Source organism: Augochlora pura, chromosome 3, assembly GCF_028453695.1.
Source record: "Augochlora pura isolate Apur16 chromosome 3, APUR_v2.2.1, whole genome shotgun sequence".
Classification (NCBI taxonomy): Eukaryota; Metazoa; Arthropoda; class Insecta; order Hymenoptera; family Halictidae; genus Augochlora; species Augochlora pura.
Window position 1 is genome coordinate 2,810,187 of NC_135774.1, and position 27,604 is coordinate 2,837,790.

At 48.1% G+C, this 27,604-nt stretch overlaps 2 protein-coding genes across 2 annotated transcripts in view; one reads left to right on the forward strand and one right to left on the reverse strand.

Moving 5' to 3' along the window:
* Positions 1-2: 2 nt before the first annotated feature.
* On the reverse strand, positions 3-23,460 carry LOC144479118 (F-box/LRR-repeat protein 2). The gene is given in 11 exon segments (XM_078197642.1): positions 3-10,425; positions 11,941-12,156; positions 12,621-12,722; positions 12,828-13,019; positions 13,495-13,956; positions 14,402-14,531; positions 14,742-14,809; positions 15,508-15,738; positions 23,038-23,250; positions 23,253-23,411; positions 23,413-23,460. Coding segments are annotated over 11 exon segments (1,929 nt in total). The 3' UTR covers positions 3-10,317.
* A 1,686-nt stretch (positions 23,461-25,146) lies between these two features.
* Positions 25,147-27,604, forward strand: part of LOC144467579 (uncharacterized) — a 9,690-nt gene continuing 7,232 nt past the window's right edge. Inside the window, exon 1 of the mRNA XM_078176443.1 lies at positions 25,147-26,381. Within this exon, the coding sequence (XP_078032569.1) occupies positions 25,223-26,381 (1,159 nt within the window). The 5' untranslated portion in view covers positions 25,147-25,222. The remainder of the gene's footprint in view (positions 26,382-27,604) is intronic.

Sequence of the window (27,604 nt, forward strand, 5' to 3'; positions counted from 1 at the left end):
GCTCTTCGAGGTCCATCGCCAGGATTGTCTCCACCCCGCGAAAGAGTCCGGGGACATGGGTAAAACGATTTAGAAATCACTGAAAATTTATTGACATCAACACAGAACCTTCCGCGAGAAAGGTGATATACGCGATTAGGTGCCGTTTACATAAATACAAAGAATATCCACGGAGTTTCCTCATCAAGATTTATTTCTAAAGAGAAATACGTCGGTTGCGATAATATGTATATTGTTCAGAAGCCGAAAAATAGTTCCCGAAACGCGAAAGTTCGATCGATCCTTTCTCTCTCTCTCTCTCTCTCTATTTCACTCTCACTCGCTCTTTCTCTCCTTCACTTTCTCTCGCTCTCTCCCATTCACCCTTTCTCGCTCCGATTTTCTTCTCTTTTTTTTGTTTCTAACATTACCGGTCGCAGAGTGACAGAGAGCGACCACTAAAACACAGAGCCGATCGTTGTCTCGAATATACTTTTTTTTTTGTTTTATTATACATACATTAATGAAAATATATACATGGTAGACTGCAGCTTTTTTCGAAGCAGCGAAAATGTCCATGAAATCGGCTACAGTATTCGTTTTTTACGCGCGATCTGTGCGAGTTGCATACATATATGTAACGATATATATTGTATACATAACAAGTATATAAATATTAGTATGGCCGGGTGGGTCGTGGGTTCGGGCGCTCCTTCATACAATACTTTTGCGCTATCTTCCACAGTAATTGTTGAAATGCTCTTTTAATATCGTATATCAACTATGCTGTTCTCGTTTGTTTGGTAATCATTCCTGGATGAATAATAGAATAATCGAAAGTATACGATACTATAGAGCATTTCACATTTTCCGAAGATAACCACTTCGAACTCACTGAAACAATTACGAAGAATCGAGTCCCATAACTGTTATTTTTTGATTCTGGTCATAGTTCTACTGCATCAAATATATTGTATTTCGTTTAGCTATTGCAAATATGGATTCCGCATTTAAGTCGAAGAAATGCGTGCAATACGATCAGGTCTCTGTAATATTGTGTATTACTGACAAGTTGCGACTACGGACACCGGGGCCACACAGAACCGAAACCAAGAACCAAAAAATACCAGAAACAATGTAACATCGTTGCAAGACAGAATTGATACACCTTATAACTAGACTGCGGATTTTTATGCAAAATAAAAATTTGGTACATCGATCGCAAGAAACAAGAACTGCATAGATATCTATTCTCGTCTCGAATCATTTTTGGATGAAATGCAACGACAACGCTAGACGTAGATTTAAGCGTTCAGAGGTTGTTCCTTCATTACAGACGTTCAACAGGGCTTTAGCGGTTGCGTGAAGTGGAGGGGACGACCGTAGCCAGTCCGGGAAATGCAGTCGGCTATGGCGCGTCAAGAGAAGTTCCATCTATAGTTTCTTTCATAGTCATCCGGTTATTTACACGCTTTATAATTTGCTCATTACTAATTACTGTAACACGCGGATACACTGCACGATTCATAGAAGAGAGTTTCACTTTTACATTGCAATAAACTATAATAGTGTATAAAATTTATTACCTATTTTATCGTACACATCCATCCATTTGAATAACTTCTACGTTTAATTTTAAAGCAATCAGTTTGTGAAGTTCTTCTAACAGTGCCACTGTTTGATGTATCAACTACTCGGTCTTGTAAACGCATCAAATCCGCCGTCTATTTATAACGGTGTCGGGACTCTCTCGATTGTTCATAACTGTTTCAAGGTACATCGATGTCCGAGAACCAAACTGCGGATCTTCGCGCAAAATAAAAACTGCTCGCACGAACGGGACAAGAGTCAAACAATGGTGTATTTTAATAGTTTTACGATTTTAAAATACGCGACAAGATTCTTGTCTTCGCTGTTCTATACTTCGCTTGTCCGCCTCTGTTATCAACGCATCAAATTCGCAGTCTACCGATAATATTTGAATCCGTGATTTCGGACGATCGATGCACCGTGAGAGTTTAACGGTGGAAGTAACGCACGGGAAAAAGAAAATATGAGCGAACCGACGATCCACCCTAATAGATACACACTTGTTAAACGCAATCGTAATCGCGAGCTGTTCTGTCACGCGACGACGATCCCTCGCGATTATCGCGAGAGGATCGCCGTGTGGATCTCGTGAGGCACGTGTAGGCCGACACGTGTAGACCATTTTTTTCAGTGTGTTGCACACTTGTATGTCAAAGACTCTCCGGGGCTTGAACGTGCGCCCCGGATCAGACGGATATCCGAATGAATCGATCTATTCGAATCGAATTGAATTCTCACCCCCTCCCAACCCCTGCCCGCATTCCAGAAAACTGAAAAGACAACGGAAAGCCAGACTGCGCGCGCGCGCGCTCGCGTTCGGTAACGAGAATCAATCAACCAATTAAACAACAATGGCGTACGCCGCGGTTAAACAGTGTGTGTGTGTGTATGTGTGTACATGGGAGCGAAACGCATTACCGGAAATATATCTCGTGTGTATCTATGTACTTTCGCTGGCTTCGATTAACATCTGAATCTTATTTGTTGTCTCTCTTTCACACCCTCGCTTTGATCATTCGCATTCTCGCTTCCAATTTCTCGCATTCTCTCTCTCTCTCTTTCTCTCTCGCTCTCTCTCTCTCTTTCTAGCGTTCTTTCTCTGTGTGTTTCCTATTCTACTGCACAGCCAAACCACTTGCCCGATCACTCGGCCTCGAAGCTTCGTTTTCAAAAACCACCTCGATCACGCCTCTTCTCGCATAGTCGGTGCAAACACGACCGCGATTGTTACCATTGGTACGCTACGGACACGATCGAATGGTTCTCTCGCGTCTCACTTGTAGCACGATAGCGCCTCGAAAATCGCTCGTCCTCGTTCTAATAAAATCCTCGGCACGATTACCGCCTCTCTACCTATACATTCACCCGCCTACGATCGTTTCTCAGATGTTCTCGGGAAACGCGACTCTCCGTAACAAGCGGACTGCAAGATCTTTATGCAAATACTTACAGCGATGAATTTTAATCCCTTGCACTATAATAACGAGTCAGGCACGTGATTTCATATCTATTAAATATGAACATTATTCATTTCATATAGATCGAAATAAAAAGAAATTCTTATAAAAATTTAGAAACAAGAGTACATAAGAAATAAAAATTGTCTGGTCTTATTATTAAAAATATTAAGGACGATTTCGTGCTGATCAACGCAGCGTCGAAGGAATAGCAGTGCAAGGGGTTAACGAGACCGGATAATCGTGTCTCTCGCTGCGAGTACATGTAATTCGAGGTGCGAAATGGCCGAGTGATTTTCGAGACGCTACCCGGTCTGTTCCCTTCACGAATGGATCCATCGTTTGCACGATGTATCGATCACGATTTTCCTACCTACCCCGATCAACGGGTTCCCCGACAGCTTCTCGAACTCTCCGCCAATGATCATGCGACTATTAGACTGCGGATTATTATTCGAAATAAATATTGGCTGCATTAATTGCGAGACATAAAAGCTGCGCAGATTTTACAATTTTTTGAACGTTTTAACAATTTTTTAAACGTTTTTACAATGTTTTAAACGTTTAAAAAATTTTGAAAACGTTTCTACTGTTTTGCATTTAATATTTGAATACGATAAATTTGGTGATCAAACAGAGAATTCACGGAATTTTCTAACGAAAATCGTGAACGTTGGCGATCTAAGTCAGCGGTGCAGAAAAATCGAAAGCGACAAAAGCCGCAGCGTTCGCCTGATCATTGGCAGGAGAGCTCGTACATCCGCGCGCACTAGCCATGCCCAATACTCTCGCATCGTCGCAGGTCTCCCTTTAATTACAATCGTGCATTGGCAAACGAGCATCGCTTAAGTCGCTAGAACGATCGAAAGGAAAAACCAGAAACAAGAAAATAAGAAAGACACTCGACTTCGAACGACACTTTACAATGATCACGTTACTCCTCTAGGGATGACATGCAGCGTATAAAACATATCTTATCTATATATATTTATTTTTTACTTGCTTTTTTTCCATTTTTTGTTAATATATATACCTTTTCTTCCTCGTACGTATACACACATATATATACGCGTTCACGTGTGTTTCTTGTGTGTGTATATATATATATGTATATATTATATACGTACACATACACGTATATACAGCACATGTATATACGCATCCGTGTGTCTGTGAGAGTGTGTATATATATGCATACATATGTATAAGTACATATATACATATACATATCTAGAGTTGCTTTTCATCCGGTATCTCCGTTTACAACGCTATATATATTAAATATACGCGGTGTTTACGTTCTTACGCGCTAGCAAGGATTAACAATCGATACTTTTTTTTTTTCTTTTTTGTTCCGATCGTTCCTCTTTGTTCTTCTCTCTTATCGGGGAGAAAAGAAAATAATGTCGACGGGACGACGGTCGTCGACTGTCGCCGTCTCGTCGTTGTCGTCGTCGTGCCCGTGGCTGGCTCTCGATTCGTCGAAACAACGGGAAGGATAATATAGAAACGGAGGTGCGCCACGCGATACTTATCGTCTCGCGAGCTGATTTTGCACGTGTGTGTCGTGGGAAGGGCGCGTGTGTGTTTGTCTGTCTGTATGTATGTGTGTGGGAAGGGCGACGTGGGGAGTTGGACCTGTGTTTCGTCGCACGCTTTCAAAAAAACTCGAATCTGGTCTCGATCAAAAGATCCGCGCCGTCTGATCCCCACCGCGCGCGAGAAAGGCCTTTTCACCTTTCCCTCCATTCCCATCCGAACTATCCTCGCTTCGACAAGAAAAATATATGTGGTGTACGTAATGCTACGTACAGCCGACACGATTCGCATCAGCGAAAATCAATCACACATCGATCACGAACCCGAACGAACTCGTTGCAGGACTTCCTCCCACTGCGCGCTCTGTCTTTGGCCCCGTTGGGCCCCCGGGCAACTGCGAACCACACCCGCGCGCGCGGCACTCTCGCCGATCACCGCGCGGTTCAACCCGGTATAGAAGCGGAGACGTGACCGAGGGCCGTCCGTGGTTCCTCTTTCTCGCCGATTGGAATTAGCGTGCCAAGGTTTTATCTCGTTAGTCGGTTAGTAAGATTATTGCTGCATTTTCGGCCTCTTTCTCTAGCCTATCACAACTTGGTTTCGACACCTAGTGGAAACAACGGATTCGATTAGGTTCAGTCATAAATAACTTTCGATGCAACTAGGTAGAACTCGCGTCCACCTACTATGAATTACCGGGTTAGAGTTTCTCTAGCTTTCACTAAATAGATTTAATATTGATTATAAATGATGAAAGATAAGATAAATGTCTTAAGAAAGACGCAAGTTATTTATAACTCAACTTAATAGAACGGTTTATTTAATTATCTTTTTGAAGTCGCTACTACGAAATTGAACTCCTCGCGGTTGAATGAAGTGATCGAGGCAGCAGTAAGGAACGGGAACAACTATGAACGTCTTGAGAAAGGACCTGGCCAAAAGTCGGTCAGACACGGTCGGTTAAAATTAGAATACAAGGTCGAGGAAGGAAATATCCTTGACAGGCTCGATAAAGCTCGAGGATCGAACCGGATACCGCGCGGACATCCTCGAAGAGGAACCGGACTGTTATCGCGGATTAGCAAGGTGAAGAGGAGCCCGAACGACCGACAGTCTCCGCGGCCTAGTCTAAGTCGTCTGGGAATCAGGTTTCAGCTTTCGCGTTCTCCTGGACAGACTTCGGATCCGGATTATCGCGTCCGTGTCCCGCGTTCATCTATTCCGAACAGTTTTGTGCATCGCGTGCACTCGTCCACGAATGGGTCAGGGATGGTACCGTGTTAGAGGGATCGAGGGAAGGGGGATATTAGAACGAACGAGTAGTCGCCTGGTGGTCTTGCTGTCACGGTTGTCCAAGGAGGAGACGACCCTCGCCTACCTCGGCGCAAGGTCGCGCAAGCGCTCGTTGTAAACACCTATTCGATCGGTACGAAAAAATTATACGAATTCAAATATGGCTACTTAAACGTTCTAAGCGGTGCTCCCCGACGCGAGCCGTGGCAGCAAGAGCCTGAGGGATGCCGGGCCGTGAAAGCCTCGAGTCTCCGACATTTTCTTAGTCATCAAATTGCAAAGTCACCGAGCCACCAGCGCCGCGAACGATCTCAAGACGATCGCGTCGACGCCGGCGCCGGCGTCGACGCGAACCTCGCCTCGTTTGCACGGCTCCCGAAACCGCCACCAATCCGTAACCTAGGCTTAAAAAGTAAAAGGGCGGCCCGGCGGGTCGGTCCCGCCGGGCCCTGAAGTGAATCGGTTTCAAACGCATTAACGCTTTGATTCGTTTTGTCAGTCTGTGCTCTCCTAGTCCATGACAAGTTACAAAACAAAAGGGAGGAAACGGGGATAGGGACGATAGATCCAGGGGATGGAAAGCTTCCGAAAATAACCGTTTTAAACAATTACGTGTTATCCAGTGTCTGACTGTCATCAAGAACCGGAGAGATCTCATAATTGTTACAATCTACACAGCTAGATACATTGTAATAATGTATAATATCTGTTTCATAAAACCAATAAAAAAATCTCGTACGCTTAGTTTCGACAGGTCATTGGAAAGAAGAAGCTTTAATCTTCAAGTCTGTGGCCGATTATTACGGAATGAAATTTCCTAATGATTTCAGAGACGTTTTAATTTTTAGAGGTTATGGAGACAATATCGATTTTCAAGAATCGAAACCTATAGACCTTGTAACAATTGTGAGATTTTTGTTGGTTCTCCATAACTGTTTCGAAAAATGGTAACCGGTGTCGCTACTGTTTTCAACCCCTGGAGAGAACCGAGGACACGAGGGAAACAGCAGCGTAGGGAGGGGAGGACGAACAAAGACAAGGGGAATATATAAAGGTGCTCGGGGCCGTCGAGGAAAAAATTACGTTTGGGTCTCGATACGGGCGATTCGAAGCCAGACTTAACAGCGAATCGCCCTGAAATGCAATCATCTTGGTTCGAACGTGTGCCGCCGTTTTACGGCCGGCGGCCATTAACCCTCGGACGTCAATGATTTTCCATGGACTCCGTGGACAAACCTGCGCGATCCGTGCCGATTTATCCTACGAGGAAATCTGAACCGACGCATATTAATTGTCTCGACCGCGGTTTTCTCTGCGCGATCAAGATTTAGGCGAAGATGTTCACGGTTCTACAGTATTCTCTCCGTAGTTCGATGCATGGAATTCCTTTCGATGCGAGGCGAACGAAACAAACGAGCAACAAACTCGCTTAAACGCTACTTCCCCTCTACGATCAAATATGTCTCTATGAGTATTGTGTGTGTGTGTGTGTGTGTAGTGAACGAACTGTTAAAAGAGTCGCTTTTCAAGTATGTACGAAAACAACATGCGTGTTCGGTAGTGGAGGAAGTCGAACGCGATGAGGAAGAATTCGAACAACTGGAGGAGAATACCGTATGTCAATTTCCATCGTAAATGCGCAAAATCTACAGTTTATTGTTTCACGGATTATATGCATCTATTGCGAAAGAGATTAGATAAGACAGAAGTGAGAGCGATTCGATGCAGATACGAGTTTCCTATCTTGAGACAATTCGTCGAATAATTTGTCTGCCCAATGTATTAACTTTTAAAACGTTTTTGCAACGAATTTGAAAATATGAGTTCAGCAAAGAATTGATTTCCGTGAAGAAATCTGCGGTCACTGTGCGTCTTTCAGGGGATTCCATTTCGGAGACAATCGACTTTGAAAGTCAACTTCTCGTTGGCGCGTCCGATCATGATCCTCCGTTTCTACTTTCCGAGACAGTAAATTCGCAAAGTCTCTTATCTCGGAAAGGAAACTCCGTACGATAAAATTGTATTCCTTCGTTTCGACTCAGTTTTCCTCGCAGATTCAGCTGCTGGCGTTCGGTCGATTCGGCAAGTTTCTGTACCCTCTTCGTCGACTCTCGTGGACCCGACGAGAGCGATCGGAGAGTCGCGCGAAGGTATCGAGAATATCCGGGTCGCGGCCGACCCGTCGTCCGAGGGTTAGACGCGAGTTGACTCGGACTCTCGCCATCCCGGTGGTGTGAAAATCCCCGTCGACAATCGATCAGCGGTCCCGTATGCGTTAAGTATGTGCTCGGCGGCGCGCGATGTCTCGAAGGGAAGAAATTCGGGGGGGCAGGGGGCGGGCGGTCGTTCATGGTCCTCGCTGCGAACGAAACGCGCATGGGTCAAACGATTCTCTCTGTCCGTCTCTGTCCTGTAAAATTGTATCGGCTAACGAACGACTCTGTATATAACTACCGTCCCCGCGAAACGGAGACGCGGAAAAAGATCTGCGACTCGCTACGGACGACGTTCGTCTTTCGTCTTCTCGTGTCGTCTCATTTTCTTTTTTTTTTCTTTTTTTCCGTTTTTCGTTCTTTTCGCTTCTCGAAAGAGATTTTTTTCGGTAACTTTAAATCGATAACGTTTATAATAGGCAGTGTTCGTCGAGAAACTGCTACAGGAACACACATGCTCGGCGCGACGGCGAGTATTCGTCAGAGTCCGAGGTGAGATTTGCAAACGCGTCGAATATCAAATCCGTCCACGTTTTCGTTGATAAACCGTGGACGTTTGCACGGCGAGTCATACAGAGAGTCACCGGTCAGTTGTTTGCGAACCGGGAAAATGCGTGCCTCGACGAAGAAGATTCGTAACGCGATAATTAGTCTTTCGTTGCTACCTTGCAGCTTTATCGAGATACGGTGTCTCGATAGCGGAGATAAAAGAATAATGATCGTATTGTACACCTTCTTCTCTAACGCTGAACATTTATTTATAGTTCACGAACGATTGAAGGCGGCGGTATCAGTTGATTCGCTTTGCATCGAATGCGCGTTTCTCATAAACAGTTTCAACGTCTATAGCAGAAGAGAGGATTGCGTCGTACTAAAAAAATATATATATTATAGTATATATATAAATATATCTATATATATATATATATATATATATATATATTTATTTATATTTATATATATGTATGTATATATACATACGCTCGTAACGTGTTCTTTCGTTTGTTTCGTCGCGTGGAACATCGAGAACAGGGAGAAAATTCGGCCGGAACGGCCGTACGTGTGTCTAGGATCGGAACGTGTGCGGGAACGCGCGATGCACCGTTGCGGATGATCACGCATGCGGTTGCACCCTTCGCCGACGGTTGACGCGTTTCTGCGTCAGACTCGCGACCGACTCGGTCAATAGGCAACGCGTCACCCCCACCCTCCGCGTGAGCCAGTGGATGAAAAAAAAACGTTCGACGACCGTGCCCTCTCATCGATCTATTATCGTTCGTCGTCGATCTTTTCGGCGACGCTCTGCGCAACGAAAACTGATTTCAATTTCTAGAGTTTCGTCATCGCGCACGTGTCGCGATCGATGCTGCATAGAATGACGTTGCGTCGATGACGTCCAACTAGTTACAGCTAAGCATCGCTGTTTCGGCAGAAGTTGAGGGTGAACGAACCATCGACCGGTGAATTTCTGCGAATTCGTACGAAATTGCGGAGCCCGCGCGATCTAGGTAGAATTCTTCTTCGACTTTGGACAGGTCGAAACGCGAAGAGGAACGAGAGATTCGTCGGCGAAGGGTTGCTCAGCGAGGTAATCGAATGGTCGCCCGGAATTTCCTTCCCCTCGAGGTCGTCATCGACGGTCGCGCGTGGCCGGACGACGCCGACGCCGTATCAGAGAGAAACAACGGTTCTCGTCCGAGTAGAAACGGATGAACGGACCGCGCGGAATAGTTATCGAACAGCGGCGAGTATAATAGTGAAATATAGTAGCGTCGATCAACAGTACGTTTAATTACAGTAGCGGCTCTCTGTATCCTTACGAGTTTGTGTGTTTCTGTCTGTGTATGTATGTATGTGTGTGTGTGTGTGTGTCCGTATGTCTCTCTGCGTGTTCGTTCCTGTTCGTGTGATCGCGAGTACACACGCGCGCGCGCGCGCGCGTCGCGTGGAAAACGGTAGCGCGGTTTTGGTACCGATTTCTGAATGATTCGTGATTCACGATGAGGCTACTTGTTTCTCTCACTGCGTTGACGACGACTGCTTTTGCGGGGCGACTGCGGCTGGCTGTCGCTGTGTCGCTTGTCGTGTTTCCCGGCTGACAGCCCCGGCCGCTATTCCGGGCCGGACGAAGAGAAGAGAAGGTCCCACGGTCGCCGCGAACCGGCGATCACCACCGAAACAACTGCCCACCGGGTCGTGTGGTACGTGTCGGACGAGTTTTACATCAGCGTCGCTCCGTTGCAGAATCACAGGATGACGCAGCACCGGCAGTATCGTTGCCGGGACGCCCCCGAGCTCGGCGGCGGTGTCACGGGCGCGAAGTAAGCGTGGACCTTGATGTTCGGTAAATGCGTCTGCAATCAATTCGACGGCCGTCTCTTAGCTGATTCTCGGTCATTGCGTGAACCTTTGCGTAGGTTGGTGGAACCCTCTCGCCCAACGCTGCGATCGCAGCTCTCGGGTCTCCGCCTGTCCGGCGGTCGGGCGAAAGGGTGGAAAGTTAGAATTTCGCTAATGCTTTCCGGGCTTCCACAGACTTTTGAGAAGGCGAAACGCTAAGTTGTCGACAAGATTAAAAGACGTCTGCTCCTTCCACGAATTTGGGTTAGCGAACAAGCGCAGAATCGGACTGTTAGCCTTTCGATGTACATAGAATGTAAAATTGTGGAAAATTAGAAGATGCTGTCGCGTATACCTCTACCTCGTGTCTCATTTCAATGGCAAGTATTTTGAAGTATCTGCCTCGTTAGATGGCGGATTTTTATGCAAAATGAACAAAATTTGAAATTCTTTAATACTCGTTTTGGTCATAAATGCATAAAAACCGCGATCCAGTGATCCGGAGCTCTAACGATCTACCGAAGCTTTCCAAAGATTTAGAGTAGTTACTTTACGTTTGACTACTTTCGTTTTGGTAGCAAGCTGTAAGAGGTGCGTTATTTCCTCCGGTATTGACGCGGAGGTTGTGCGAAATATGTCCTGCAGTGATTGAATTTAACTAGTGAGGGGGCTCAGCTGCATGAAAGGTTAAGGAGAGATTGTTGTTTCGTCTAGCACGATAAAGGTAACGGTGCGGCGAGGTAGCAGACCTACGGGGATCATAAATGGACTTTATAGTCCTCGTATTTACAACATCATTAAATGGGAGAGATTCTGGACAAGAGGTTCAAAGACCTTCGTTGGAACGTTTTAACTTGGTGGCTGCTCTGCCATTAATTTACGGCAATCAATATTACACATGTTTCTGCTTTCTATGTTATATCATTTACAAGGTGGTGTAGCCGGTTACCGTCTCGTGACCAATTGTTTTGTTTTCGCGTATAATTGATTATTCTTTTATTCTTTTTTTTAAATATTTGATGAATACAAAATTAATTATGCCCGAAAACAGCAAAGACACAGCGATTGGTCAATCCACAGCAGAGTTCGGTAAAAAGTAATCTGATTAATGATTAACGATTACAATTTGTTGGTTACTATAAATCGCTATAAAATAGTTACAATAACTAACGAGTTGCAATCCTTGATCAATGATGAGCAGACTGCGGACTTCTATGCAAGATTAAAACTGTCTGCCTGAGTTGTAATACACAGAAACGATACTGTCATTGACTTTACGTTTTTAAAATTCTGCAAACAATTTTTCGAATGATTTCATTCTAAATGCATAAAGTCCGCAATCTGGCAATGAGATTACTTTTCGCCTCACGTTTTTCCACGGCTCCGCAACCCTACCGATTCGCAGAGGCTGTAACCACGTGAGAAGTCTGCGATTTAAGTTCGGGATGCCGCGCCGTTACCTCGCGACACGGTTCGCCGATCGATCGACGGCAGAGCGAAGGGGATATCGATAATAATTGGAGACGTACTCTGAGTCTACGTATGCCAGCTCTAGTGATCAGTTGACAGTCGTAAAGCTCGATGCGCTCGAGATTGTGGCAGGCCTGTAGGAGGTGGTCGAGACTGGCATCTGTGATGAGGGGGCAGTTGTCGAGTTCCAGCACCGCCAGATGTTCTGCCGCACACGGCGAGAGAGCCAACTGCCGGATGCCTTCGTCGGTGATCAGCTCGCAGTGCGACAGACTCTGTTTTCAGAAAACCAGTCGACGGAAATTTATTTTTCCATGCGCAAGATCGATGGACGCGCGCTTAACACGCCGAGAGAGACGCGGGAGACGGTTCCAGGCTGGAACCGCCACAGATTTCCTTTCTCCCGTCAGCATGAACCGTCATCGAGACAGTCTCGAATATTAATCGGTCCGTTTCGTTCGATCGAATGAACGGCTGGGTTCTAGCGCGAACGAACGCGAATCGTCTATCGACGTCGACGCGACCGGCGTTATCGCGATGCTCGAATTGCGCGTCGCAAAAATGCAACATTAATTTTCCTAACATATTCCGTTGCAGCTGATATTGTCTATTTATAATGGCACGGCAACGCAACAAATACGGTGCAAAGTGTGCTGCTCCCGCGAGCTGTCCGCACACCGCGTTCCAGTCTAGAGCTAATAAACCGAGTCCGGGGAAGAGGATGGAAACGTCGGCTTACCAGCTTCTCCAATCTGGGACAGCCCATGGCCAGGTGAATGAGGGTGGCGTCTGTGATTAAAAGGCACTCTTCCAGATCCATCTTCTCGAGTAGTCTGCAATTCTGGAAAAACGATTCGAATCGGGCAAGCGGTCAGACGCCTCTCTCTCTTTTTAATCTCTAGAGGATCGAACGACATCGGATAAGATCGAACGAGGGCTCACTTACTTTCGCGAGAGCCTGGAAGCCTGCATCGGTGAAGTGTGTGCAGGCGACGCACTCGAGGACGCTGAGGAGCGGACAGTGTTGCGCTAACGTGAGCAGCGACACGTCGGTCAGATTCGGACAATTCGACAAACAAACGTAATGCAAACGTGGACACTGTTCGCTGAGCTCCTTCACCGCGTCGTCCGTTATATTCTGAAACAGACTCGGTTTCATCTCGCGCCTGTATCTCGCCTCTCGAACGGGGGACTTCGGTTCGCCGAGGTTGTCGAACGTCGCCGTTTTAATCTGCCCTCCTCGAAGTCGAAGAGGATCGTCTTATACCATCTGGGCAGTTCGACAACCTCCAACAGAACGAACGCGATACAGTTCGATAAATGCCAGCGCCCTACGAGCGAACAAGCTGGACGATTGGTTCCCGAAGGAATATCCAAAGATAACGTCCTCGAAGAAGTCTCTACAATTGTCTTTAGAACAAGGACAAGCAATCATCTTGCTCCAGAGGCGAAGCAAGAGCAAAGATAATTTGTCCTCGAAGGAGTCTTTGAATATGCTTTGAATTATGGACTCTCTTAGGGGACAGAATCTTTCTCGTTCGTTCAAAAATCTGGCCCTTATCGAGCGCCGTGCAGAGTCCGCGAACCGAAGCTCGGTTATCTGTCATAACTACCCTGCATTCGTGTAGATTGATCGCCTCGAGATTTTGGCAGAAGCGGGCCAAACACTTGACGGCTTTGTTGGTGAGCTGGCGGCAGCCCTTGCAGAGGAAGCTGCGCAGCTCCGGACAACCCCTCGCGAGCGCCTCGACGCCGTTGTCAGTGAACAGCTTGCACCAGGACAGGTTGATGTGGGTGAGCAGGGGACAGCCGTCCGAGAGATTCTTGAGGGCTAGGTCGGTGATCTCGGTGCACGAGTCCAGGTTCAGCCGCTGCAGCTTCGGGCAGTGATTGCTGAGGGCCGCGCAGGTCGCGTCCGAGATCTTCTTGCACTGGCTCAGGTTCAGCTCCTCGATGTTGGGGCAGGACTGAGCCAGGGTGCGCATCGAGACGTTCCCGATGCTCTGGCAGCCTCTGAGCGACAGCTGTCTCAGGAAGCCGCCGCATCGTCTCGATATATTCTCTATAACTGGTCCCTGGACGAGCCAGCAATGTTAAACATCAAGATACCACGGTGTTTAGCTTGGCTCGTCGTCGCGTCGCTCGCCGCGTGCGTTTCTTTACGTTATCGCAATTTTCAAAAGCTTGCGAGTGGGAACAATTGAAGAGAGGAAAGCCCTGAATATCAGCTACCAGTGATATTTGAGAAAAAATTTATATATTTTGATAGCGCTTTAAACCCTCTCTCAAACAAATTAAGAGTATAGCAATTAAAGGTTGGAAAAACTCATTGACACTACGCGTAATACAAGAAGTGAACATTCGAATGTTGGTAGAGCTTTCGACCGCGTATTTCCCGTCAAAAGCGGCCCCAGTCCCCGACCGGCGCGATTTTGGGGTCAAGGGTCGGGTAAAATCGGCGACAGGTACGTCGAAATAGGCGCACAGGCGGGCGAGCGACGCGTCAACGGTTCGATTTACCTCAACGTCCCGTTGGAAATCGAAGAGATCGATTCGCTGCCAATTGGACCCGTCCAGCGCCAGCACGTTCCAGGCTTTGCTCACTTGCGCGCATCGGCATAGCGACACCACGTCCAGATACGAGAGAATTCTATCAATCGTACGGCAATCGTGTTACTCGGTGGTCCGCTCTTAATTTAACAGTCTATCCGCGCTCAATAAGAAGAGAAATAGATACCCGGTGTGTGTCGATAGGCAAAACGAGAAAGAGAAGAGTGAAAAAAACAGGACAGTATTATATTAGATATCGAATCGTTGAAGTGTAGGATCGAAATGAAACGTGTGTATACGCTTACGGTACCTAAGCAGCAATTCTTTTGGCAGTTTCTTATTAATCTGCGCCTCGTCGTCATGAAACACCCATGTTAGCTGCAACCAAAAAAGAGAAACAGACACCGGTCAGATCTACACGCTCGATCGGAATCACCTGTGGAGTTTTTTTTTTTTCTCTAACGGGTCTAACGCGATTAATGGATCAGGCCGACAAATCGCAACGATTCTTAAGGTCTGACAATCGATTTTTTTCCCAATCCGCCGCGGTGACGATCTCCCGCTGAGAAGTTGCGCAGCGTTATTATTCGCTGTATCTCCAACACCTGAAACGATTTTATGCGAACGTTCTCCAACCATTTCCCCTCTTCTTACGATTACATTTTCGGGCGTGTTTTTGATCGGACGCCGAAAGCGTTCTCGATACACCGTCTCTATTCAGGGTGGGCTCGGCTGGCTAGAAAGTCGCCGTGCAGATACGCTCGTTGTACACGGTCGAAAAACGGAAGAAAATGTAAAAGCAGAGGTTGTTGGCCGACATTCATGGCGTTCGGAGCACCGAGAGCCATTGCAGAAAATCGTTTCGAAGACTGTTTCGGTGGACGGGGGGGTTCGGGGATGACGGTATCGGCGGCCAGCCGTCCCCGAGGGAGCTAGCTCGAGGATGGCCGAGCTGTGACATTCGGCGCAACTGGGTTGCCGGCAATTTTCCGCGGACTTCGTCGTCGGGTCTCGTACCGAGGGGGAGGGGGGGGGGGGTGGGGGGGGGGGGACAACGGCTATACACGTGGACCAACCTGCATGTAAGACTGCTTCATGGTAGTGACGGGGTTGTTGTGAGTGTGCGATGGCAACGTGTAATAACCGGCCTGGTGATGGTAATGGTGATGGTGTTGGTGATGATGATGATGATGATACGATGGGTGCTGTTGCCTCCACCACTGACCGCTCGCGCCGGACTCCTCGACCGGTTGCACCCCTTGCCCGACCTGGCCCCCTTCTCCCACGCCCACGCGACTTACTTTTTTCTAAAACAACGGTAGCATCGTCGATCATGCGACACCCCGGTCTATCCGAAAGTTCGATCGTTCGGCGCTTCGGATCGAAAGGCGCGCACGGTTTCGAGCCGATCCCTTCCGTCCCGGGGGATGAGATCGGGTGGATATTGTAGAAAGATTTTTGGAGAAGTTTTCAAGGGATTTGATGGACTCGGAACGCTCCTTTCGGGGAAAATATACTTGGTAGACCGCATCGAGTTTTTAATTTCGATCGAATCGAAATTGAAACTCTGGTCGGAATTAACCGCATCGATTCGTGAAAGGATTTCGAACGAAATGTTGATACCGTTGAAACGTGTTACGTCTTGCCGAATCAGCTGGCGTTTCGACGGTCGCGACGAGTCGCTTGGAAGACGCTGTATCCGAGACTCCAGCGTGGCAGCCTTCTCAGGGATTCTGGGCTAAGTGCCGCGACAGTCGTCGTAGAAAAAGACAGGCCACTTCCGAAAGATAGCCGAAGCTTCCCAGGAACAACGTCCTTATTTTTCGAGCAACCTCGAGCCATTTTCGAGGAATCGTTCCGGCGATAATCGATACTGGAACGACCAACGATCACCGGCACGACGACAGCTCTAGTTTCGGACGCCTAAAACCCCTCCATCGGAGTACCGACCGAATCTTCTCTGATTCTCCTACTAATAGATTCTACGAATAATAAATAAGTCCGAAGCCAGTCGATCCCCTCTATCCATGCATTTTTCGAGAGCAGCCTAATTTAAGAGACTCCCGTGTGTCCGTACCCGGTTACTTTTTAATCGCGCGTGGCAACGACAAACCACGAGATTCCGAACGTTGCCGAGGTTACGCGACGACGAGAAGAAGAAGCTCCGTCGGCAGCTGCGCGATCGAATCAAAAGGTAGATCGTCGTGCGATCTCGAGTCCGTGCATCGAAGTCGAAGCGAGAAAAAAGTGAAACGGAACGGCCGCGACCGGAGCATTTAAAAAGTAATCGCAACACACGGTTCCCGTATCGATCTCCTCTATAAATAACCTTTCGCAGCTTCAGGATTGATGCTGCTACGCGAACCGTGACCCCGGCTTTTCGACAACGGCGTCTCGAAAACGAAGGAGCGGCCCTTCGAGCGGCCATTTTTCGTTCTGATTTTTCTCGAATCACAGGTCGACGGACTCGAACATCACGCGTCTCGACACGTCGAAACGACTCTCGATGCTTGTCGGTCTAATTTCACGCCTCGCGGCCGTGATTTCGATATCAATCGAGGAAGATTGATAAGAACACCGTCGATCGAAGGGCTGCTTCGCGTCAGCCTCTCCGACCGCGCCGTGCGTTCCCAAAGAGCAAGGCCGTCCAAGGTTACGAGCAGCCGCGCGCGCGTTGCATCATCGCTGTTAACAATCGACGATAAAGCGGTTTATCTGCGACTTGTTCTTGAAATGTATCTTCAAGATCAGCGCCGTCATCTGGCCGAACGATCTCGCGGATCAGCTTCCGCTTCAAATCTGTCCGCTTCAATTGTTCGCCGTGCAATAGCATCCAGTGTTATTTGCAAACAGCTGCGATCGTTATTAATATTATTTATCAGCCAACGGGCTCGGAAGCCCTTAGCGTACAGTGGTCTGAACAATCGTAGACTCAAAGTAACTTTTACATTGTCAACGTTGTCTAAATAAAAATCTAACAGAATATCGTGTGTATATTTTTCTATCAGATACAGTGACAAATAGGAATTACAAATATATTTCTTTCTAATATACAGGTTGCCTCAAGTAAAGAAAACTGTACTTATAAATTCACGGTAACTTTACACACCGTATCGAAAAATATACATCAATTATATCTTCATCGAGGAATAATAAAAATTTCTAAAACATCTGCTCGCGAATGTTATTCTTGTTTCAATTAATCAAGCCATTTAATCGTCCAGCAGTCATCGAAAAATTCAATGTCAGCGAAGACGCCGGCGAACGTCTCACGTTCGCCTAACTTCGCCGCCGGTTTTACAGGAGAGGGGAGGCAATTGTCCCGGTGGATTGATGCGTTCCCGACTGTTCCCGTTGCAGAGCCAACGACCGTTTATCGGAAATTAAGGCCGAACAGTCGATTCCCGAGCGCCGTGGCGGCGCCTCGCGCGCGCGGGAAATGATCCGCGTCGAAAATAGAATTCCGAAACATTTTTCGCGTCGCGCGCTTTTTCCTTGTCTTTCCCACCTCGCCCCTCTTCCCTTCCCCCCACCCCTCCCCCACCCCTTACGTAACCGTTTTGGTTGCGCGTCGCCGCATGCGAGGCTCAATTTCGCGCGTTTCTCCCGCGCGTCCTCCTCCTCCTCCTCCCCCCTCGCCAACCCGGCACGAAATCTCGCGGCTCGTTTTCGTATATTGCACTCTATTACCGAAATCTCTCTCTCTCTCTCTCTCTATCCTCCTTAACTCCTCTCAGCTGCTCCATTATTCAAAAATGCGCGCAGAGTCCGGCCGCCTCGAGCTCCGCTCCGGCCCATGGCGGTTCCCGTTGCCGGATCGTCTCGTTTCTTTCGCCACGCGGAAAACCCCGTCGGTAATTATCATAATCGCGCGCGTACGCGTCCGGCTCCGCGCGATTGTGTCGTTTCTCTCCGGTTCCGGATATTCCCCTCCGCGCTTCCGTTATTACCACGGCGAATCCCGTGCACGGAATCTCCGACGCGGAATTGCCTCTCTTTTTTTTACATTGCCGAGCTTCGATCTCGATGGAGCTTCGAACGCGAGTGGAATCGACGCGCGACGGTCGGACGCGCTTTGTCCCGGCTTCGTCGAATCGGCGGGTCGCGACTTTAAACGACGGCGCGCGCGTTATCTTTTCGATCGAGGCGATTGCGTTCAACCCTCTTGGTACCAGCCAAAAGAGTCTGTATCTGAGCGAAATGTTTAACACTCGCTTGACGAAATTTGATAAAGTTTCGGAAAGAAATTGCAAGAATTTTGAAGAGCCTGATAAATAACAAATTCAGAAAGGCAGAAAAAATAAGAAATTAAATTGTTGTTTAACAAATATATTAAGAAAACTATCCTTTCAACAATAGCCAACAACGATATATCGTTGTTCGGTACTAAGAGGGTTAAACGAGTCAAGGAATCGGGTAGCTGAAGGAGCAGGAATAAAGCGATCGGTGATTCGGATGACCCGAGAAAGGCTTGAGACGTCGGTAACGAAATTCACGGAGCACAGGGGATGCGAATAGTTTTGGGATCGCGACACAGACGCGAATCGTTCGCGATCGAGCGGAAGACTAAACAGAACGTGATACAAACAACGGATTCTCTTGCGCCCGGCGTCGCGGATTAAGGGGGATGCCGCGCCGACGGGGGCGCAGAACACTTGGAAACGCGAACAGCTGGAGAGGAGGTTACGAGTCTGGAACTTTAAAAACATCGATAGTCTTTTCCCGTTTGCACTTTCCGCGACATTTGGGGAACGCAAAGTCGGAAGGAAATTTTAAAAATTCTGAAAATAATAATTAAATAAAATATAAAATCGGAGCTTTTTTTCGATAAAAATACCTGTAGATACGAGCTTAAAAGACTCATGAAAAAGATGTCGAAATTGCTAGAGAAATTGCTAGAGAAATTGGTCGATATTTGTTTGGTGTTTCTTGAAGATTGTTTCAGGAGTGCTGAGATTGTTCTGGGCGAAAACAAGGCGGAACCGGGTTCGGTGGAGACGGATTCACATGGCGGGGAAACTCGCGGGCTGGAGCTTGATAATGCACGCGACGCGCGCCGATTCTGTTTACACGGCCCCGCCAGCCAGCCAGTCCGTTTGTTTTCCCTCCAAATCGGACACAGCACTCCGCCATCCGACGAGAATGCGACCTGGGCCGTGGACGCGATCGACGATCCCACCTGATCACCGTTTCCAGCGATCGACGATTTTATTTCACACTCTTGAAAATCATCGAATCGTCCGGCCGGTGTGGAAGGTCTCTGCAAGTTCAATGCCTTCGTCGTTTCCTTGTACGCTCGTTGTTGGCCCTCGCGATTAGCGTCGCGGTATTTCACTAACGACACTTAATCGTGTTAAATGCCACGGCATTATTCACTCTCTCAACTTATTTTTCCGAATAAATTATCTCACGCAGTCTCATCTCGTTGGATTTATTCGTACAGCTGTCGAATTATTCGGCAATACACTCGGAAGTCTATACCGTGCTCTGACAATCGGTATCATTCGATCTCCATATTAAAAGTCACACTTTAACCCCATCGCACTCGGAACCGTTTTAAGCTTAGATCCGAAACTGCTATTTTGACCAGCTGTAGTATAGTACTCGGTATAATTTATGCATGTGAAGTTCAGTCTTGTGACCCATAAAACCGTTACGTTTTTAATAAATGGGTCTTTAATAACGTCAACATTATTTTATTAATTATATAACAATTCTCGTTGGCGCTTCAGAGGCGCCACTCGAGTGCAAAGGGTTAATAATATTGAAAGAGTGTATCATGAGCATCGGTTTGCAGCTGTGTTTGTTCTATGACTTTTCAGTGATAATTATTTCTTTTGTTTTATACGTAGCATAAAAGATAAATTTATTATTTTATTTATTTTACGCTTCGCGTGCTCTAAAGGAGTTTTCCCGCGAATGAACGAGCGAAATGAAACGAAACGGTTACAGTCCACAGATGGTCTCGATAAGTTTCGTTCCCGCACCTGAGCGTCCCACCGATCCTCCTCGCCCGGATATTGTGAAACATTTTACGAGATGTGTTTCTTTCGAGTAGAACGCGTTTCGGATGAAATACGAACTGCCGGCGCAGAAATGGTCGTAGCATTATCTCGGGACGCGGTTCTGTTTCATTGTCATCAAAAGATTCTTCCGCTGCGACGAATCCGTCGGATTCGTCACATCCGACTGTTCGCTAATTCTCGTTCCCTCGATGCCGTGAAACGTTTGTCTCGCAAGGTGTGCGTATTTCTTTTTCGCACACTCATCAAACGAATCATGATTCGACGTGTCGTTTGATCGTGCGACGCAAGGATGATCGAAGCCGTAGAATTCGTCCAAAGCCGCGTCGCGGTTTAATGAATATTTAAATGGAACAAGTTGGCGCGGCGTTGTCTGATTATCGGTTATCAGAAAATTCGCCTGCCGTGATCAATAAGGTCGACGACTCGCGTTAAAGCGATACATTATCCAAAGAACGAAGATCCAAAGCGACGAGGTGACTTTTAAATAGAACAAGCTGATACCGGCCGTCGTCTACCGTCGCGGGGCTAGGATCACCCCCCAGTCAGTTTGCCGGGTGTTAGACAGATGACACAACCGAAGCCTATCGGTACCCCGACGCAGTGTTTACCAAGTTACAAGACCTTCGGAGGGTCTGGTATTCCCTCTGGAATGGAGAAACCTTTAGATTCGTGGCACAACTCCTATGTCTGTCCACTAAATCGTGGCGAATTGTTTCTCGAAGTCGGACAGACACCAAAGAGATGATAAAAAGGGTCATCAGCCCTTGGAGCGCTCTTCCCACCCCCTCCGGTGGGCGGGGTAAACATCGTGTGGATGTTCAGAAACAAATTTTCCAGCCGATCGACCGCAACTTCCATTGTGTTCTGCGGTCGCGTTGCTTATGATTTCCGCAGGGGGGGGGGGGGGGGAGGTGGAGTTGGTGCGACGGCGGTTGTTGTTTCCGCAGGCATAAGCGAACCCAAACAACAACAACGGCCAGACGAGGGCGGCCTGTGGGCGCGCGCGTGCACCGGGAGAGTTTGTTGCCGGAGAGACAAACGGAGGAGAGCGAACCGCGACGAAGAATGGTCGATTTTGGTTTCCGAGGTTCGACTGTCAACCGGCGAGAAGGACAACGCTCATTGACATTCTAATAGCGCGTAACGATCGACGATGCAGCGAGAGAGAGATAGAGATAGATAGATAGAGAGAGAGAGAGAGAGAGAGAGAGAGAGAGAGAGAGAGAGAGAGACGGGAACGGAGACGGATAGAAAAACAAAGGATGGAGGGAGGGAGAACGGCGGAACGCGAGAAACAGAGAGCGAGGAAAACGGAGCGAGTGGATGCGAGATATAACGGAGAGCATTGGTGAGATAGAGACGGACGAGGGACGGAGATAAATCAAGACGGACGGAGAAAGAGAAAGTGTGCGAGAGTCGGAGAGTGGGCGAAGGAGAGAAAGAGAGAGAAAGAGAGAGAGAGAGAGACATGGAAACGCGGGGCGAGCGAAAAGACGATGTGCTTAGGAAAAATGGAACGAGACACACGGTTGGTCCAGTGGTCGTCCGTGCACAACGAACATCGACGCGAAATTTGAAAAATCCAGGGGACACTGAACGTAGGGGGGTTGCGCGGGGGAGAGGGGGGGAGGTGGTGGGGGGCAAGGGAGGAGGGACAACAGAGGGGTAGCATCTCGTCGGCGATGACGACAGTGTTGCCGGGGACGAGAAAACGCGAGAACGACGGAAAGGAAAGAAAGAACGAAAAGAACAAAGAACTGAGTCGACTGGTTGGTTGGTCGATCAGAGGAACGGAGAGACCCAGAGCTGGTTGGATAGAACGGGACGGAGCGATGAACGCTCGCCGATAGATGGAGAGAGACGGAACGATGGACACGCATAGCGACAGAGGGGGAAAGAGAGCGAGACGGAGGTATATACGCGGAATGGTAACGATGCGAAATGTAAGGAAGCCTTTAGAGCTGTCCACGTAGAGAGGGAGGAAGACGGGCGACGCGGGGGAGAGAGAGAGAGAATGAGAGAGAGAGAGAGAGAGAGAGAGAGAGAGACAGAGAGGCGGAGAGGCAGAGGACAGAGAGAAAGATAGAGGAAAGATACAGAGAGGGACAGGGGACAGAGCGTGTGTCCCAGAAGATTGTTTATCGAGGCAGCGACGGATAAGCCCGCTGTGTGACGGAGCGGAGATAACGAGCGCGAGAAATCGTTGCCAGGCAGCGGACTGGTGGCCAGGGGAGCGGATCAGCTGTTCGCCTCGGCAATGACAACATTGGACACACGCACGAGCGAGTCTCGGCCTGCCAGCCAGCCAGAACCCTGAGCTCCGGTGCTTCGATCCTGGGGGGGGACCCTCTAGACGACGGACCCATCCGTGCGACCGTATCGAGGAAATTCGGCGGGCCAGTTTCGGGACCCCGGTGCTAGCTCTCTTTCTCACTATCTCTCTCTCTCTCTCTCTCCTTCTCTTTCTCTTTCTCTCTCTGTCTCGCCGCTGTCAGATTTCACTACGGAGCCGTGCGTGCGTGTGTGCGCGCGCGAGAGACTCTCTGCTCCGCTTACGGCCGGACTCGGAGGGACACTTACCTCGAGCCTGGTACGCCCGGAGTGTATCATCCTTTTGCGTCGCGTTATCTTGCCAAGCTTCCCGGGAGTACCCGCACTGTCGTCAACGGAGAAACAAAAATATACGTCGCGGCCGAACCAGTCGCAAGAGAAATGGCCGAGTCTACTGAATATGAGCCGTGCCGCCGTCACCAGTATTTCCTGGGATGGGGAGCGGGACGAGGGAGGGGGGTGGGATGGAAAGGACGACCGATGCACTTTCCGCTGTAGCCGGGGCCAGCTCGCCGACAATTGGCCGTGGTACCATGACTTGGCGACAGTGCCGCCAATCCGGCGTCGTTCAGCCATTGTTTACACGGTTCCGATTGGAGCAGTATTTTTGGGGGAGAGCCTTGGCACGGCGAGGCTCGTGCACCGATAGAGCTGCACCGATCGCAGTGGCATCCGTGTGATGCACCGGGGAAACGCGGCAAACAGCCGTCGTGTATCAACGGTCGACACTCGCTTTGATCTAGGCCCGACGCCGCGCCGCGTCGCTATCCGCGTAGACCGCCGTATTATCGACTCACGATGCAGTAGATTCGGCCGACAATGGTCAGACAATGCGCGCACCGTTCGCATTCGCGAAAACCAGATCGTCGCTATCGTCGATCGCTCTTCTTCGTTTCGCCTCGCCGTACGAATTCGTGGTTTTTGATCCGCGCGGCTGGTGCAGCAATGTAAATCTACTACAGATACTATAGATTGAATTGGTCGATGTACGTTTGCTCGAAACGCAACCGGGTGTTCGTATACTCGCGTTGCATGCTGTTCTTTCCGCAGCCGAACGGGCGATCGATGCTGCGTTGCATGCAAGCTCGCCAACGTACGTAATCTTGTACCGGCCGATGCACGCATCCGACTGGAGAACTATGGCAAACGTGGTAAAATTGCACGCAACAGGAACAAGTCGCCCAGCAATTACCTACGCGTTAAGCAAATATACGTCGCCCGGTCTAAAATGCAGTATTTCCGGCCATATTAGTCGCACGTTATGGAAACGAGTGATTTGTTTAATCTAATAAAAAGAAATCTCGGAACGTGTTCTCGAATTCTACTCGACAACAGTCTTGAAATGAACAGAAAATACATTTGCACGGATCAATATGATATTGATAATTTCAAATAGTACGTATTCAAATGCGTGATCTTTGTATTCCGTTAATTTAATACGGGGTATCGTTCCTGTTCAAAGGTCTGCATTATCGTTATATCGGAATTTGTAATCTATGAATATGATTGTCATTCGATGTTGAACGGTAGATAAGAGGAACAGGGATCTCGAATTTGGTCTGACGTGCATTCCAAGTGCATGAGTTGTTTAGAGGGCGACGTGTTATATTATAAACGAGTCAAAACAGGAGGGGCGTTGGCAGGAAGTTACAGTATCAGATATGATAACACAGTATGACATTACCAGATAAGGCACTTCGGTTATAAAAGTCAATGCTTCCATCCCAATTTATTCATATTGGCTAACATATTTGACGTAATCGTATCGTAACTGTCGTAGGACCGGACAAACGTTTATTCACAACATGAGAGGTAAGATAAATTTTCAATCTTCGAGAACAGTGAATCTGTAAATCTTCTGAAATTAAAGAGAAACTAAATAATGATGGGGAATTTGTCAAACTTCCGGACTACATTCCGCACTATTCCGCTGTCTGGGATAGTGGAACTGGTTACTGTGGGGTGCCAAATTTTTTCCTTCCGTTTTCGGGCATAATTAACATTGCATTTATCGAACGAGACATATTAGATTTTTTTTAGTTTCTTTATTTTTATTTACAAACGTTTCACTCGATAAATATTAAGTTAAAAGTGACGGTGTTCGTCGCGTGTCGAGTTCCGTCATTTTCATTGTTGCGTCAAAGCTGACGCGCACTTGGATCGACGCAAGCAAGTACGAGTCTTGGGAACAATTGGATTCACTAAGATCGGACCCTATCGATGGGGCTACGCGATAGGAACGAATCTGGGATCCGTCGAGCGATTTGACGGGTCGAATTCTAACGGATAGATCTAACGTCTGATTTCAGAGCTGCTGATTCTAGTAACCGTCGCGGCGACGGCAGCGGCCGCGAACAATTACACTCACTGCCCGGACACGGAGCCCTGGAGTCTGCCGCACGAGTACGACTGCACGAAGTACTACAAGTGCTACATGAGCAAGAAGTTCATGTTCGACTGCGATAAGGACACTAAGGGCAACTACCTGTGCTTCGACCCGGACGAACAAGTGTGCTCCCTGTGGGATAACTGCAAATGCCGAAATGTTCGCTGCCGATCGCCGTCCGACGACCAGAAGTGGCCCGATCCCAACGACGAGGAATGGTACTATCAATGCGACAATGAACGTGTAAAGCATGTCCAGTGTTCCAGCGGTACCGTCTTCGACCCGGCGTCGCTCGAGTGCCGCGCCAAGAATAACGATTGCAGCGTGCCGGGTAAACGCTATCGCCACAAATGTTACTGCGATTTGTACTACGAGTGCAAGGGCGGGGAGCTGACGTTAAAGAAATGTGCGGACGGTTGGCTGTTCGATGAAGTTGCTCTGAAATGTCTGCCGGCGAAGGACGCCCGTTGCAGCGGCAAGGTACCGGGCAACGACTGCCCGTCCACCGGCAAGATCGAATTCCCCGACCCGGAAAGCTGCTACCGGTACTACCTGTGCGTGGACGGCGTGAAAACGTTGCGACCGTGTCCGCCCGCGACGGTTTTCGACGAGGTGAAGCTGATGTGCGTCTGGTGGGCGGACGGCGTGTGCAACAAGAAAGACTTCACGACGCCGCCGTCGTCGGCCGGCGAGTGCCTGAATTGGCCGAAACGGAGGAGGTCGAACCCGGACGACTGCAACAAGTTCTACGAGTGCGTCGACGGGGAAGTGATGGAGAGAAAGTGTCTGGAGAACCACTACTTCAACGAAAGACTGCAGGCCTGCGATCGCAAGAAAACCGGCAATTGCAAGAAACAGTCCACCAAGGACCCGGATTGCGCCGGCGTGATCTGCGGCACGAAACGCTTCAAGCACGAGAAGTGCGAGTGGTACTACGAGTGCCAAAACGGCGTCAAGGAGGTGAAACAGTGCCCCAGCGGGCTCCAGTACAACAAGTATACCGAGATGTGCGACGCACCGGAGAAGGTCAATTGCTACGATTGCAAAGTCGGCACACGAACCCCTCACGAGTGCCAATGCGACCAGTACTATGAGTGCAACAACGAACAGCATTTCATTTTGAAGAGTTGCCCCGCCGGCAAGAACTTCGACTTGGTCACCCTGGAGTGCTTGCCCCAGGAGAAAGCCAAATGTCACAAGCGTAACTAACACGCGATCGAAGGCCTGGCGCTGTCAACCACCAACCACGAAAACCTCGTCAAATTCAATTCGTGACGAGGATCGCAGGACATCGTGGAACTCCCCTGTTGCGATCGCTCTCGACGTTCATCCTAGCTGATCGGAAGTCTGGTTTGATCTGACACCGCGGTGCATGGTGAAGGGTTCACAGCATATCGCTGTTACTTCACACTGGATTTGCGGATTGCTTAAATGAAATATTTATTCTGATTTTGAACAGTAAACCTACCTTCACAACGATAACAAGCCAGAATTTTTTTTAAACCCGCCGCCGTTTTTATTACAATGCATGCGTGCAATCTATACAATTGTTATACGAATAATCGTACATTAAGAAATTATTGGCCATCATTTCGACCTGTAAACCTAGTATTCAAATACGAAGCGATGCCGGGTTATTAACTATTTAACGCATACTCTATTCTATAATTTTACTATCAAGTATGTGCATCTCATACTGAATGACCTAACATAAACTAGACTTTCCACTGTACCAATAATACGCTGAACGAACCAACCGTGGTGCCGAGGGCCATCACCTCGCAGTACGCACTGTACAGATTTTACGGAAATAAACGTAAAAAGAAAGAAACGATTGTCATAATTGCATCTATTCTTTGAACTTCGTCCTAACCGACCTCAGCGTTCCACTTAATTGCCGCAGAGATTATGTCCTGCTTTTCTTTCGCGTAGCAAACTTCGTTGAATTGTTTGCTGCAAGATAGCGGATCTGTCTTAAATATAGCCTGTGAGTTTTATTTTCCGCGATGATTAAAGAATTATATGAAGGGTGTTTCTAAATTATACATACTCCGGGAAATGGGGGGTTCCTGAGGCCATTTCAATTAACCTTTCCCTTTGCCGAAATGCAATCCGCGGCTTTGTTAACGAGTTATTAACGAATAAAGTTGGCTGCGCGCGGACGATTTTTCGTGCCGTTGCGCATGCGAGCCAGCCGGCTGAAACCCGTCACGCGGACAGGAGAGACGGCCGCGTATAGGTTCTGAGCCGCGTTGGATCATCGAACAAGAATTTCATGAATTTCTTATTAATTTCAATAATTTCATAAATCCTATTAATGATTGCATTTGCAGAACCTCCTGCACGACTTTTAGGAATTTTTCATGCGTTATATACTACGACAATTTAATCGACGTAATCGGAAATTAATTGGCACCGTGTGCAAAAGTT